This window comes from Fistularia commersonii, chromosome 2 (assembly GCF_037954325.1).
Source record: "Fistularia commersonii isolate RoL2024-O1a breed Wild chromosome 2, RoL_Fcom_v1.0, whole genome shotgun sequence".
Taxonomy (NCBI): domain Eukaryota; kingdom Metazoa; phylum Chordata; class Actinopteri; order Syngnathiformes; family Fistulariidae; genus Fistularia; species Fistularia commersonii.
Window position 1 is genome coordinate 1,664,548 of NC_141285.1, and position 15,231 is coordinate 1,679,778.

The 15,231-nt window shown below is 45.9% G+C and overlaps 1 protein-coding gene across 1 annotated transcript in view; it reads right to left on the reverse strand.

The window, feature by feature from the left end:
* birc6 (baculoviral IAP repeat containing 6) overlaps positions 1-15,231 on the reverse strand; it is a 135,256-nt gene that overhangs the window by 61,684 nt on the left and 58,341 nt on the right. Inside the window, exons 60-64 of the mRNA XM_086164050.1 lie at positions 7,363-7,562; positions 6,357-6,693; positions 5,432-5,649; positions 2,658-2,822; positions 940-1,111 (exon numbers count right to left, since the gene is read on the reverse strand). Coding sequence (XP_086020176.1) covers positions 940-1,111; positions 2,658-2,822; positions 5,432-5,649; positions 6,357-6,693; positions 7,363-7,562 — 1,092 coding nt within the window. The remainder of the gene's footprint in view (positions 1-939; positions 1,112-2,657; positions 2,823-5,431; positions 5,650-6,356; positions 6,694-7,362; positions 7,563-15,231) is intronic.

Here is a 15,231-nt window from a genome sequence, read left to right on the forward strand (position 1 = left end):
AGGTGGTGATGCCGACCCCGCGGGGAGCGAGATGACACTCCAGACTTCCTGGAAAAATCCGATGTGACAGAGAGATCGTGTAAATCTCGCCAAAATCCACCCCCGGACCCTCGAATCGAGCGAGCCGGGCGGCCCTTTTTTTTTTTCTTTTTCTTTTTTTGCCTGTAATTTGGATGGAGACGTCGACTGCAGGACTCGTGCGGGTGCCGCGCTTCTATAGAAATCTACAGTTAACGTTGCCATTCCTTTCCGGGAACTATGACGCTCAACCAACGAAGCCTCTGGAAAAGACCACGAATGAAACCCGCAAGAGAAAAAAAAATTGAGGCAACAAAGAAAAAGAAAAGGTTTTTCCACAAGACTGGATTTAACGGGAAGACCGCTTTGACTCGGCGCTCCGGCCTTCGCCGTCGCAGCTCCATCTGCTCTTATGTGAGGCAAAAAGTGGCCGTGGTTACAAGGTGCACTCTTTTAAACCCCAAAGGCTGGAGCGCACACACACACACACACACACACACACACAAAAAACAAACATCTCACCCATGATTTTCCCAACAGATGAGCACGCACGCTGCCGGCAGTCTCGGCAGTCTTGCGTCAAGCTCGGGTTTCAGGTGCACAAACAACAAACTAATTAAACCTCCGACAGCCTCTCCGGCCGACTCTCTGCTCCGTGCAAAGTCTTGGTTTCACAGCACGCCAACGTTTCTGTTTGGAAGTGACGTTCTTGTTTACGTCAAACTCCCGTGTCACTTCAACGGGCCTCAGCGGGTCTTTTTCGCGTCCCGACAACACGTATGAAAGGACACGCATCGACGCCCTCAGCACGTACTTATGTGCTTCCATTCTCCAGAATTATAAATACTATTCATTTTTGTTCAGTTTTCCCAGCTGATCTGACGCTAGTCCAACTAGCGTTCCAAAACGGCGTGCGCTCACCTGAGTCGTTGCGCAGGTAGGAGGACATGGCGGGGATGAGGCAGGACTGGCTCAGCAGCTCCTGCAGCACGGCCGGCAGCGCCGAGCTATTGTGGGTCCTGCCGTCGGCCGAGGAGGCGTCGGCGCCGTGGCAACCGCCGGATCCCGCCGGGTTGATGTAGCTCGCCAGGACCTGGTCGGGTAAAACGACGCGCGGTTGAGCGAGGTTGCCGACGGGACGTCCACTTGGCTCGTAAACACCCGATAGTTTCCCTGTTCGATCTGAGAATCTTACTATCGTGAACACCAAACATCTAGGGTACGATCAGAAACCGTCAAATATGCCCTGCGATGAGATGCCACATCATTTTAGAGAAATCATTACAGCTCGGAGTCCATTAACTGTTTCGCTATTGAATACATTTATATAAGCCTTATATATACTGCTCAAAAAAATAAAGGGAACACTTGAACAACACAATGTAACTCCAAGTCAATCCCACTTGTGTGAAATCATAGTGTCCACTCAGGAAGCAACACACATTCATTTGGACTTGTTTTAAGGACATTACATCAAAGTGGGATCAGCCTGGAGTTTGTTTTCACACTTTAATTTGGAGTGTGATTCCTAATCCAGACCTCCATGGGTTGATACAATTGATTTCCATTGATCATTTTTGTGTGATTTTGTTGTCGGCACATTCAACTGTGTAAAGAGCAAAGTATTTCATTCATTTATAAGAATATTTCATTCATTTAGATCGAGGATGTGTTTTTTAAGTGTTCCCTTTATTATTTTGAGCAGTGTATATTATAAGACATGTCAAACTCGAGGCCTGCGGGCCATATGTGGCCCGCTGCATCATTTTCTGTGGCCGGTGAGAAAGTCTTAAAAGGTCCGATTGTCTTAAAATAAATAAGTCAAACACGTGCATTAACCATGAACTACATTTCCTACAATACATGCCAATCATGTTACCCACAAAGTGACGGCGTCCCGCTACTAGACTGCAGTGCATCCACATCAACAAGTGGAACCGAGAAACACAAATGATCCCTAAATGTCCAGGAAGAGCAAAGATGCTGTCACAAGAAAGGTGAATACATGTTTGTGCTCCAAGGTTAAAAAGCAGTATGTCTTTTGTGTTATGAGGCAGCGTTGCTTGTCAAAGCTTGTCTATGCAAACATAGAGTGCAATCTATGTTTGCGCTTTGGCACCAAACACGGAGCTAAGTATGCTAGTTAGCCTTCCAGAAAAACAACAAATTGTCCAAGTATTAAAAGCCAAACGACGATGGCAGCAGAATGTCTTCATCAAAAACACTGCAGCAGTGAAAGCAGAGCAACTGGTAATTTTTTCTTTTTTTTTACATCTATGCAAATGCAAATGTCACATTTTGGATTTGAATGAGTTATAAATTCAGTTATTTAACATGAAGGAGTAGTTACATTTATTTTACATGTACATTGAGTCACATGTTACCGTAACATGTGGCCCTCTGAGGGCGACCATGATGCTGATGTAGCCCTGTTATAAGAAATACAATATTGTATTACTTTGTTCTCATTTTTGTTGAAACGGAATCCCTATTAAGGCTTTGTTGAGCAGTAAAATCACCAATTATTGGCCCGATTGTCTTGTTTCTATTACAAGTGAAGGATATTCAAAGGCAATTTTCATTGATAAACACAACATAAACTGTTAAAATACTAATATGCTATTATTTTCCTTGCTTACCTGCAGCAGACAGGTGACGTGCTCCTCTTCTAGCCGCTGCTTGGTGAGCGCCTGCTCCACGTCCCAGCCGGACGCCGTGGATCCCGTGCCGAAGCCGGTTCCTTTGGCCCAGTACAACTGCTGCTCCTCGCTGGTCCCGCCGCCGTGACAACTGGACATCTGCGGCTGTTGAACCGCAAACAAAAGGAGAATATTAGTGTGGAAAATTCCTTCGTGAAATCCGACTGTTTCCTCGTCAGCGGGTGTTTGGTTATGTGATTAACGGCGTGACATCGACGACGCCCATCAAAAACACGGCACTGGTCATTCGGTCTTCTGTCGCAGCGGGAAACATCTGGACTGAAAGGCACGAGGACGAGATCCAGCTGTTTTAAATCCCGGAAAAAGGTTTTAAAAAAAATCATGGGTGGTCAATTCTTATCTCAGGTTCAACTCTTCAGAATCAGAAAACTTTATTTGTCCCTAAGGGGCAATAGGGGGGCACATGAGGCATCAAAGTTGTGAAAATCAAGACTAAAAATATATATAAATGAATAATAATCATACAATAATAATAATGAAATGAATATATAAATAATAACAATAATAATAGTGACAGAAATTATAATAATAATAGTAATAATAATAATAATAATAATAATAATAATGATAATGATAATAGTAATAATCATGAAAATGATAATAATAATAAATGAAATAAATCAATATAATTAAAAAGAAAAGGAGAAGAAAAAGGGAATCATATATATATATATAAATTACTTTACAAAAAAACACCCTTGTGATTAGTTTTCCCAGCTTGGAGCATGCCATTAATCCACATGCGGGGATTTATGGTATTGGTTTCTAGATTTTTTTTTTTTTTCTTGCCAGTTAAGACAGAGCATTGGAATATCAATTTATTTTTGTTGACAATTTAGCGTTCGCCAACATTTTACGTATCGTGGATGAATTAGCAATCCTAAATTTGACGCGGCCTAATCTATGCTCACGTGAACATGCAAATACATTGAGCGAATCTAGGATAAAATAAGATTTTCCTGATCCCCGTAGAGAAATTTGTGTGTCAAAGGGCAAAGGACAGGAAACAAAAGGCATTAAACAATAAGAAAAACCATATATATAAATAGAGACATTAAAAAGGACAGGAGTAAAGCGTAAAGTCAAGTGTAAAGTGTGTGTATGTGTTATGAGATACCGTCTGTCACCTGAAATTAATTTTGTGTGTCAGCAGTGTGGAGGTCGGCGCCCCGCGAGACACCGGCTGTATTTCTATCTGCTGTGTTCGTACAGAACAAGCGCAAGAGGATGCAAATCCATCCACGGTCATCGGATTCATTGATCCGCTGCCGGTTATTAATCACAGTCTCCGAAAATTGCCTGAGTAGCCATTAAGAATCGGCACGCATTAGATGTTGAGATTTCTTTTTACGTCCTACGAGGTCCGCCTTAAAAATATGATGCTTCAGAAATACATTTGTATTCAATTTGTCAGGAAAAAAAACTTTTTGGGGAAATAAAAATCAATCACGTACGGGTTTTAAATGGTTTCATAAAAGTCAAAATTACTCCGGGAAATTAGCGGTCGGGATCCGATCCGTGTCCGATTTATCAAGAGTTTGTGCGCCGGCGGGTTGGAGTTTGTGCGTAATTCGGACTCTACACGTGGACTCTCGGCTGAATGGAAATCCTCTTTCCTTCAGGTTAATGGGCACGACAGTGGAAATGAGTTTAAGAGTCAATCTCTATGCATGAAAATCCTCCTCCTATTCTTCTCAGCCCGGGGGCGTCAATAACACAAAGGACAAGTCTCTAAAACGGCCCTAATTCCCCCCAAAGCTCCATTAGCGTCTTATCACTGCGGCTGGACTATGGAGCTACTTTCCAGCAGCTCGCACGGGGACGAGCCGCAGAGGTCTTGCGAGAACGCGTCCCATTTGCCGACGCTCACGGACAAAATGCTGCGCTTCTGTTTCGGACAATGAAATGGCCGGCGGGGAGGGGCTTCGCTCTTGCGAATCCGCCGAGTCACGCAGGGGGAAAGAAAAAGTCCAATGAAATGCTGTCTAAGTTCCCGCGGTAAAGCCAGTGTAGATCCACGGACTTTTTCGGGGAAGCAATCGGGGAATGACACACTGCAAAAGACCCAGCCACGGAAAAGCACATGGAAAATTTACATTTAAATATGCAAAGTGGAGTACTGCTTGCATTGGAGGAAAAAATTAAAAAGCAAATAATGTCAAAAGACAAAACCGCTGTTTAATGATTCCAGTGAAAGTTGCCTATTTTGTATTCAATATAACTATAACGAAATACCGTACAAATATATCGTAAATAGGGGAAATGGAGTAGGTATATACCAGTGTATACTTCTGCTTGCTCCATTTTGGCAATGTTAGGTAAATGTAATGTCAATGTGGAAAAAAATGAAATGTGAATTTTGTCAATGATTATATGTGTTCGAAACAAAGATCTACAGTTGAAAAAAATAAAGTCACAATTCTGAGGGTGTGGAAAAAAAAAAGGGGGGGGGGGGGATGAAAATCCAAAATATTAGGGTAGTTTGTTCTTTTTGTTTAGTAAACAAATGCACCTGGTACTTGACGAAAGCTTGGAACATCCCCCCAAAATTGAACTCCAAGTTTCACTGGGGCAAGACATGTACACTAAAGGCTGAGTCCTCTCTTTGGGACACATTAGGGGCCGGATTGACGGCCAAGACATGGATACGAGGTTTCCGGTTAGGGGCGGCGATGTTTGCTAGTGTTACTTACCTCCGACACACTCGTGTTGGCGTTGGGGTTTCGGGGGGCGTGATGGCTGAGTGCCGACAGGCAGGCGAGGATCAGATGGATGGCTCCGATCTCCAGCGCCATGCGGCGGAGCAGGACGCCGTCGTCGGTGGTGAGGGGCGTGCTGCTGAACAACGCCCGCAGGACGTGGAACGGCAGCGTTGGCAGCACGTTGGCCGACGGAGACTGCAGGATGTGACCTGGGACAGAGGAAAGACATGCAAATATAAGGAATATCATTAAAGCCCGAGGTGGACACATGCTGGGTGATATGTTGTGTTGCTGTTTTTTTAGAGTCTAAAAAATGTAAACACCTGTGCAAAACACAAGTGCAAAGTGCACACAAGTGCACACCAGTGCAAAAAATACCGTAATTTCCGGACGATAAGCTGCGATTTTTTTCACTTAAAGAACAGTGCGGCTAATATATGGATTTTTTTTGGGGGGGGGGCTAATGAGCTTCGCGCTAAAACATCCTCATCACATTGGACCGATGAAATAACCGAGTCTGTTCAACTCCGACACCGAAGAAGATGACTTTTTCGGTTTTAGTGCGCAGGAGGAAGCCCAAGGTAGCGATCGGCTAGCCGGTGCGGCTTATAGTGAGGTGCGCCCAATAGTCCAGAAATTACGGTAGTCTAAAATTTAGACTATTTTTTGTATCGTGGTGTTTCAACTTCTAATATTTACGACTTAACTACCTCTTTCTGTTGTGTGAATTGAAATTTCCCCGTTGCGGGACGATAGAAGGCACATCCTATTCTATCTGAATTCAATATCAAAAGTGCTCAGATGTTGTGGGATAAAGGAGATGCGAAAAGACTCCGGCATCAGCCTGGAGACAAACCGAGTTCAATTTCTAACTCGGATGCCGCGAGTCGCCGGTTTTATGACAACTCAGACTCACTGCCCTCTCCGTCGTCGGTGACCCCGAGCACCAGGCGCAGCAGACACTGGGCGTGCTTCCTCTCCTTCAGCAGCACCTCGGCGTATCCCGGCAGGCGCAGGAAGAGGCCGAAGGCGGCCAGCGAGTGGGCCGGGATGGGGGACATGGTTTGCACCGAGGACGAGGACGAAGAGGACGAGGACTGGGACTGCTGCTTGTTGATGGGCGGGGGCTCGGCGGCGATGGACTCCGGGGCCTCGTACACCAGCTCTCCGGACTGCTCGATGGTCACCCACTCGAACTGGTCGCTGTCTTTGGGCTTCTCCTGCGAGGCCGACGCCACCAAAGGGGCACTGACCTGTTCGGGGAATGAGAAAGACCTCAGCCAAGGGGAGGGTCGTGAAGTACGAGACCGTGCTGACACAAGCCGGAGCTCCGCTCGGTGTTCAAATATGCTTTTGTCACTTGAGAACTTTAAGAGAACTCTTATCACTTCATCCGCTGACTAGGACACAATAATAAAGCATCTTGGAGATAACACTAGCAGTTTTTGAAATTGCAAAAATAGCAAGTCCAAATGTTCATCTTTCTTCAGTCTGTGATTACATCGTACAGCTGATGGTGACGAGTACGGTACGAGTTATTTTGTCATGTAATGTAACTTTCTGGAGGCCAAAGATAAAGACGTTTATCCAAAACGTCAGGCGTACGCAATTCTGGAGTTGCATGGCTTGCTGCTTGAAGGGGGTCGGCGTCAGGACGGAAAATTCAAGTTTGGCCCCCGCAGATCGTGCCGGGTGATTTGGGGGGAGGTGGCGAGGGATCTTAGCTCGTTAGGAATAAGTATTTTACGGAACAAACAAAAATTGTCAGTGGTTACGTGCTAACTCAATGAATAGGCTGACGTTTTTTTTGGACTAATTTTGACACAAATGATGAAAATAAGGGAATTTGCATATTCATTCAAGTTTGAAAATGGTCTCAATGGACATTACATTCGCACGCTTGAAGCGTCAGCGGGTCTCACCTGCTGAATAACGTCCGGGTAGAGCATCGGTAGCCTCTCGGCAATGAGCGCCAGGCCTCCCATTCCGGCAAACACCTGCAGCGGGGACTGGATGGGGTTGGTCTCCAGCAGGGACTCGTCAGTCGCGGCGTCCAGACAGTCGTCGCTGGGCGTCATCGGCTCGTCCTCCGGACAACTGTTCAGCATGTCCGAGTGGTCCACTGCGGCAAAGACGGCGAGCATCGGACGGTCAAAATGCCATCTTAAGTCGGATAAGAGTCACACGTCAAAGGGAAAATGAAGTATTCGGGAACCCTGGTTTGGCCATCTGCTGACTTTGGTGTTGTCGCTGACAGGCTGAGAGTTTCTGCATCGTCGTGTGACGAGCTCACAGAAAAGACGAGTGTTTGTGTCGCCGGGCTCTCGGGAGGGTTGTCTGTGTATCGTGGTGTATTTATGAGAGCTCCCAGCCAGAAGCTGCTGTAAATAAATCCCCGACCAGAATTTCTTAACATTCAGGTGAACAATAACAAGCTCTGAATGGCGGCTCGAATCTTCGGCTCGAACGGGAAGCGGCTGTGAGGCTGATTTATTTTTTTTGGTTTTTTTTTTACAGTTTGAACAGAGAGCAGGATGCGCTGTGCATGTGACTGTCCACGTACGTGCCCGTGTGTCGTGTAGACGCTTCTCGAGGTACGACGGTCTACGGCGCTAACAGATTAGCGTAGCGCAAACGGTAAATGAGGGGGGCTGGCGGATGTACTGATTCAGCCACAGACGCATTTTAGATGACATGTCCAGTGCAAGTCGTCGCACGAGATGCAGTTAGTTGTGAAACAACCTTTTCTCCAGCGCTTGCCGTCCAAGCGTGTCAGGTCTTGTTTTGAACGGGAAGGTGTTCGGTTTGGAGACGGCGTTTGAGCTCGCTTGGCACCGTAGCGCTAGCGGATAGCTTCTCGCCGCACCCCGAGCGCCGCCGAGCCGATGCAGTCGCATCCCCGGTGAAAGTGAACCCGAATGAAAGATAGCTTTCGCTGTGTTGCCTCGAGCTCACCGTCTTTTCTTTTTTCTTTTGTCCATCTCCATCACTGTCACTCGCTGATCTTCCCACGATCCCAAACGACCACTGTCGCGCAGCGCTAACTCTAACATTGACCCCTACGTCAAATCGGGCTAAATCACAAACCCGATCTGAGTCATTCAGCTCAGGAAAATTCCCAAGTAGCTCCAAAAATGAAATAATCTCCTGTTTGAGCTCCCGCGTTCATTGATCCGATCATTCAATCAATCACATCAAGTATGAATTCTGTACCGATCTTTGGCGGGCCGGATTAAAAAGACCGGCGGGCTGCAGTTTGCCCACCCCTGGTCTGGATGCACAGACGATTATAGACAGGGGTCTCGAGTCGAAATTCTGTTCCTACGACACGAAACATATATTGTACCTAACATACGAACAAAAAGTTTCCAACAAGTCAACGCCAACGAAAGAAAGTGAATGTAGCACACCAATATGACGTGCAACCGGCGAATGTCAACAAAGCGGTCTTCCTCGTACGTTGTCCGAATTTGACGAATTTGTCCTTTCTGCTCGCCAACGAGTTGGCATGGCGTGCGCCTCACGTCGGAGTGATGGAACGAAACTGTTGATAAATTCATGGGGGATGGTGGCGTAACCCCTAAGCGCCTTAGTTGGAGGATGTCGTAAAACGAGGAGCATCTGTATGTGAACCTTATAATTATAGATGTGAGGTTCTTCGTCTGTTTATGCGATCCAAAAGGGCCGTTCAATCGGCCCTCGGGGACAAACAGTGTTTCGGTATCTGAATCTGAAATGGGCTCCATCAAGAGGCCGCGTAATAGGTTAATCCTCTGCATCTCGTAGGATTAGGACAAAACCTGGCGATATTGGACTGACGACGTCAATTGGCACGCTACTTGAAACTATAATTTAGTGACGCTGTCCGAATATAGAAAAGACACATTTCATTAGAGGCATCAATCGGCAGCCACTTTATCAGGCACGCCTTGCTGTTACAAGACACCTGATTCTTCACGGCAGTTACAACCGTACACGTCCAGACGTTTGACCAGCAGCAGCTCGTCCGACCGCGTCGACATCCCCGAATACAGTGATCCCTCGCTAGAACCTGGTTTACTTTTCACGGTTTCGCTACTTCCTGGATTTGCATGGTACATTGTGTTCTGCATTCTGATTGGCTGAAAAGTCACTCCGCTTCTTCTCTACCTGTGCGTCAATAACGTCGCAGTTTAATATGTACACGTACGTAAAACAGCTTGACAAATTTACATGACGTACGTGCAAATTCTCTCGCGAGTTCGAGTTTCTCTAAAACCCATAATGTTGACAAAACGCTCTGGAGCGACAAAAGCACCTTGCAGGGCCCAAAAGGCAGCGGAAGATGCTATCTATGGCAGATAAAGTTAAACTTCCGGACATGCTAAGGGAAGCTAAAAGCTATGCGGCTGTAGGTCGGCATTACGGAATGAATGAATCTTCCGTTCGTTCCGTAAAGAAGGAAGAAAAAAACATAAGGACGACAGCAGCAAGAAGTTTTAATAAGGATGCAAAAAGGGTTGCAACTGTCCGCAATTTTTTTCATAATCATTTTCAATTTTATCCTGTTTAATCCAATGACTCGGGTCGCGGTGGGCGGAGCTAATCTCCGCCATTTGAAGCCTTCTGTTCACATTGATGATTAAAATTATTATTTGACAGTCCAGTACAGAAGTTATTTGTTGAAAAAAACCTTTCTAAAGTACAGTACTTTTATTTGTGAAACAAATGATTGAGCCTGTAAAATGGTTTGTTCTTTCTTTTCAATGTATAATAGAGTATTTAATTGTATAATAATTGTAAAAAAAAAAAAAAAAAAGGTTTCTACTTCACGGATTTTGCCGATCACGGGTTCTTTTTGGAACGTAACCCCCGCGAAAAACAAGGGTATCCTGTACTCTTCAATCTCTGCCGCGATTGGTCGATTTCACTGTTTAGGTCAGCAAGCGGTCGAACGTGCACACCATATCGAACAAAGATGCCCGTTAGTGCACGTGCAACTGGTGAAGTATGACCAGCTGAGGGTGCCCTCTGTGAGAAACTACACGCTTAGCATTAAGAGGAAAATGGAATTTGCTCTTGAAGCCCTTGTTTACGCACAGACGGACACAAAATGGCACAGTCGGCAAAGTCAAAATGAAACAAAAGGTGAAAGACAGAACAAAAAAAAACAAGAATATCCCAGCCGTCCTCCACCGGAGCCAACTGTTTTGTTGTGACGGCTTGGCCTTGGCTTTTTACGATTATACTAAAGCACGGCTGGATTGATGGTACTTTTTCTAGAAAGCCACTCATCAACCCCGGAGGAGAAAATCAGGTGTCTGATTCATTGCCCTGGGCGTCTCAGGGGACTTCTTTTCCAGCCTGTAAACTCTCTTGGTGCTGAATCCGATGAATAAAATAAAAAAAGGGGGGAGGTTTAAACAGATTAGCATGTCTGGACGACGACAAACGGGATTACAGTACGAACGAAGATCGGAGAATCCCGAAGTTTCAAGCCGAGAGGCAACGGACAATGAGGTCCTTCTGAAGAGCCTCGGCTCCATTGCAGTTTCCCTCCGCGTGCCTTTTAAGAATACTGTCCTATGAGTTGTCGGTCTACTTTGCAACACTTTACATCGAAAGTAAATAGAAGGAAAACGGGGGAAGAAAGCTAATCCCGTCTTTCTCCATCTATTCCCGTTGTTTGAGATTAGCCACACAAAGAGGCACTTTTGGGGACCTGTAATGAAATCTCACCCTTTCCGGCAGGAGAACATGGAGTAGATGTCATGTTAATCCGGAATGGACTTAGTAGACAAACTTTGAGCCGTTTAAGGATTCAACCTGCTTCATTCTGCTAATTCTTCTTTTTCCTCGGTTCTCCAACTGACCGGAGGTTGTCTTTCCTCCGCTGGCTTGACAGAACAACTTGACTGAGCCGGTTTACATTGTCGTTCAAAATGAAAACCACCAATTTCCAAAGCGACGACGACGTAGCGGGAATGTGATTCACTTTAAGCATAATTGCGCCTCGTCTGCGGTCGACGGTATTTCGTTTGGAACTGATAACTGATGATGGACTTAGCAAGACAAGAGAGTCCGGTGAGGTCTTGGTGTTTCCTTGATGATGGGTTACATCACTTGCAGTCACGACCGACAGTACATTCAAATGAATGGCAGCTGGCTAGGTTTTATTTCAATGCGATTATTATGCTATTTTGCTAAGACGTAGACGGTGGAGAGGTTTTTCTTGGAATAGCGGTGTCTGGCAACAAGTGCTTCGGGAACATGATGTGTCAGTGGGGACGGGGGGAGCCGGGCGGCGGAAAGCCTCGTACGGACAAACCAGTTTGGCAGCAAATCAGAGGTTGTCGATTCTTGTGCCCAAATGTGCTAAATCTGGAAGGGTTTGGGGGAAACGTGGGGATGAAAAAAGATCGGAAAACGCCGCCCGTCAGCGGAGCCGGGGGGGGTCCTCGCATCCGTCACGTCGAGGGACGGCAAATTCCAAGGCGACGGATTCGGCAGGAAATACGACGTCTCGCTAAAAGAAAGACACATCGCTCGGCGACTAATCATTTATTTGTTGGCGGTTCTGGAGCTGCAGGGCGTCTAATCTCCACAGTCCGCGTAATGAGCCAATCTGAACCGAGCAGCCACCGAGAGGGAAGGCCATATTGGTTGAATAAAGATAATGACTGACCTCATCAAGCGGTTAGTGTCTGGGCAGCTCACGCGCTTTTTAAAATCGGGCAGTTTATTTGCGCTTGCTTGGGGGAGGTTGGAAAGGGGGGGTTCATTTAGGGAATGTCAGGGTTAAACAAGAGGGGGTTGTGCAGGCAGCCTCTTGCAGCCTGTAAAAGGGCAGATTTACAGCCGGGCCTAAATGCCATCATCTTTCACAGAGGGCCCTAAGCTCTGGAGCCGGAGTGGATAACCTCGCAAAAAATAATCAACGGCTTTGACCGGGGCTCTCGCCCGACATCTCCGGGAGCGCCCGGCCAGGAGGGGCTCCGGGGAAACCTCACGGAAAACATAAACAAGTGCAATTCATCTCAAGAGACTCTCTACTTTTGAGGACGAAAAAGCAGAACCGTACTCTGAGCATGTGCGACCGGATTCAGTTCGTCCCGTTTGTTATGGATGGGTTTCAGGTAAGAATTTGGCAAACAAAATCAGACCCTACCTGACCCAACAGTCGGCACAGCTATTGGTTCAGGCCATGTTCATCTCCCGCCTGGACGACTGCAATTCCCTCCTAGCTGGACGACCTGCTTGTGCAATAAAACCACTGCAGATGGTTCAGAATGCTGCGGCACGGTTGGTATTCACTCAACCCAAAAGGGCTCATGTTACACCTCTGTTCATCCAGTAGCTGCCAGGATCGAGCACAAGGTGCTGACCCTGGCAAGCAAAACCACCTCAGGAACAGGTCCAGCATATCTGAATGAAGTGATAAGACCTTATGTTCCCGGCAGAGAGCTGCGTTCCTCTAATTCAAACCTACTAGCAGTACCTTTTGCTCGCTCTAAGCGATCTCAGGCAAAACTGTTCTCAGTTCTACTACCTCAGTGGTGGAACAAACTTCCGGAAGCAACAAGACCAGCATCATCTCTCTCAACCTTCAAGAAACAGGTAAAAACTTTTCTCTTTCAGGACTTTTTACTGCGCTGATGCCCCAGATCAGGTTAGGCAGCAAGTTAGGCTATGCAGTGTGTGTGTACGTTTGTGTATGTCTTTGTCAAAAAAAAAAACGAAAAAAAAAAAACCTCACTAACCCAAGCTTACTGTTCTGTATATTTCCTGTGCATCTTGTATTTGCAAGTGTATTTGCAGTCCTTATGTCCTCTATTGTAAGTGGCTTTGGATAAAAGCGTCTGCCAAATGTAATGTAATGTAAACGTGGGACCTTCTCCTACATTCCCAGCCACTCCCAGTTGACCCAGACTGTTTTGTAAGAGTCCTACTGGGGTTCTTTTGGATATTCTGGATGGGGTGTCTCATGGTTGTGACACTTCAGCCCCTAACAAATCACAGTTTCGTGCCGTTGTCGTTCACGAGTCACACTTTTTGGGCTCGATGGACCTTTTCGTTGACATGCGACATCTTATTACAGAGGTGCAACTTAGTCTGAAAAGACAAGCGCCGAACCGACGGATCGTTTTTTCCCATTTCAACAGGTCGAGTTGTGCGTTTTTGCTTGCCAATTAGCATTGAGGTGATTTAAACAAATTGAGGTAGGTTCACTTTTTTAAAATGTATTATACAGTTACTCTCTTGTAATCAATAACAATTAGAAAAGAGTTTTATGTAGCACTGAGTTTTTGGAAAAAAAAAAAAAAAAATGAACACCTCGAAATTTCATTCTAATTACATTAAAATAAGGCAATGGATTGTTTTGCCGTGCGTACAAAAGTTTATTTTGGAAAATCAAATCAATTCATCACTTAATTTGAAAAAAAGAAATCTTTCTAGAAATATGGGAGGTCATTTGTTTAAATGACAGATTGGAGGAAAACCTGAAAATACTATTTGCATGACTAAAATGGGAAATAAAACACCGCGAGCCTGAAACAAGGAGGTGTGATTTAAAACGTTCACGAATAAACAAACGGGCTTTCGGACATCTGAAATCACCGAATCAACACAAAAAAAAAAAAAACTCGACAACAGAAGACGACGACGACGACGGCGGGGGAACTCCGGCTCGAGAAGCCATCGACGAGATTACATATCGACGTGATCTCATCGATGGCGGACGTCTCGCGCATTAAAACTCCACCCGTCCGATCATAAAAGTCACCCGGCTGATGGACAGGACGTTCGCCGGGCACGAAGGTCTGCAGACTCATCAGCAGAGCCGAGACGCTGGTGGCCAACGCGGGTCTGACCTCGTCCCGGCCCTGGAGCCGCCGCTATAGACCAGTATATGCAGCGTACGCAGGTGAGATCCCTCCTCCCTCCGCGGACCGAACACCAGATCCAGTTCCAACATGTTCGACTCGCGCAGGGGAGTCAAACTCATTTTGGTCCGGCGGCAAAAACCGGCCCAATTTGATGCCAAGGGGGCCGGACCAGTAAAATCAGAGCGTCATTGCTGAAAAGTAGCACTCGGTCCAATTTTTTCCTCTGTTTTCGTGTAAAGGAGAAGAGGTAGAAGATAAAAATCTTAATATGGAGTGAACTGCGCCTTTAAAAACCTGAGATTCATGAGAAAAAGTGCAATTTCAACACTAAACCTCAGTTCTGTCTCCTCATTCTCCATCATATGTTGTATTTCACCTCAGCAAACAATTCAGAAGCGGTCCATTTTTCTCTTTTTTGACGACGACGTCTCGCGGATGAGGGTGTCGGGTCCGACGGAAAAGCAGGTAGATTTTTAACAATAAATAAAAATGATATTTCCAGAGCCGGAAGCCGCGTTGCTGCCATCGGCTGTAAGTTGTGAGTCACATGGTGTTGTGGCGTGTTGCTAACACTGACTAAAACAGTGCAGCCCCAGCAGACAATGTAGGAACTGCATTTTTTTTTTTTTTTAATAAAGTACTGATTTTTATGTTGTTTTTTTTTTCAAATTGTAGATTTATTCCATGGCCTGGATCGGACCTGGTGGCGGGCCGTACGTTTGACATCCCTGGACTGGCGTCCACCTCGCCGAGACTGGAGAGAGAACTTCGAATTCAATTAAAAGTTAAAGCTCGGCGACAACACCGCGGTTTTTACCCGTTGCTATACTGACGTCCAAAAATGCAAGATGAAAAGCCCGTGGAATACGGCCCATGATGAAAAATCTTTATATTGTAAGGGTTACAAAGGAAAAAATAAAATTA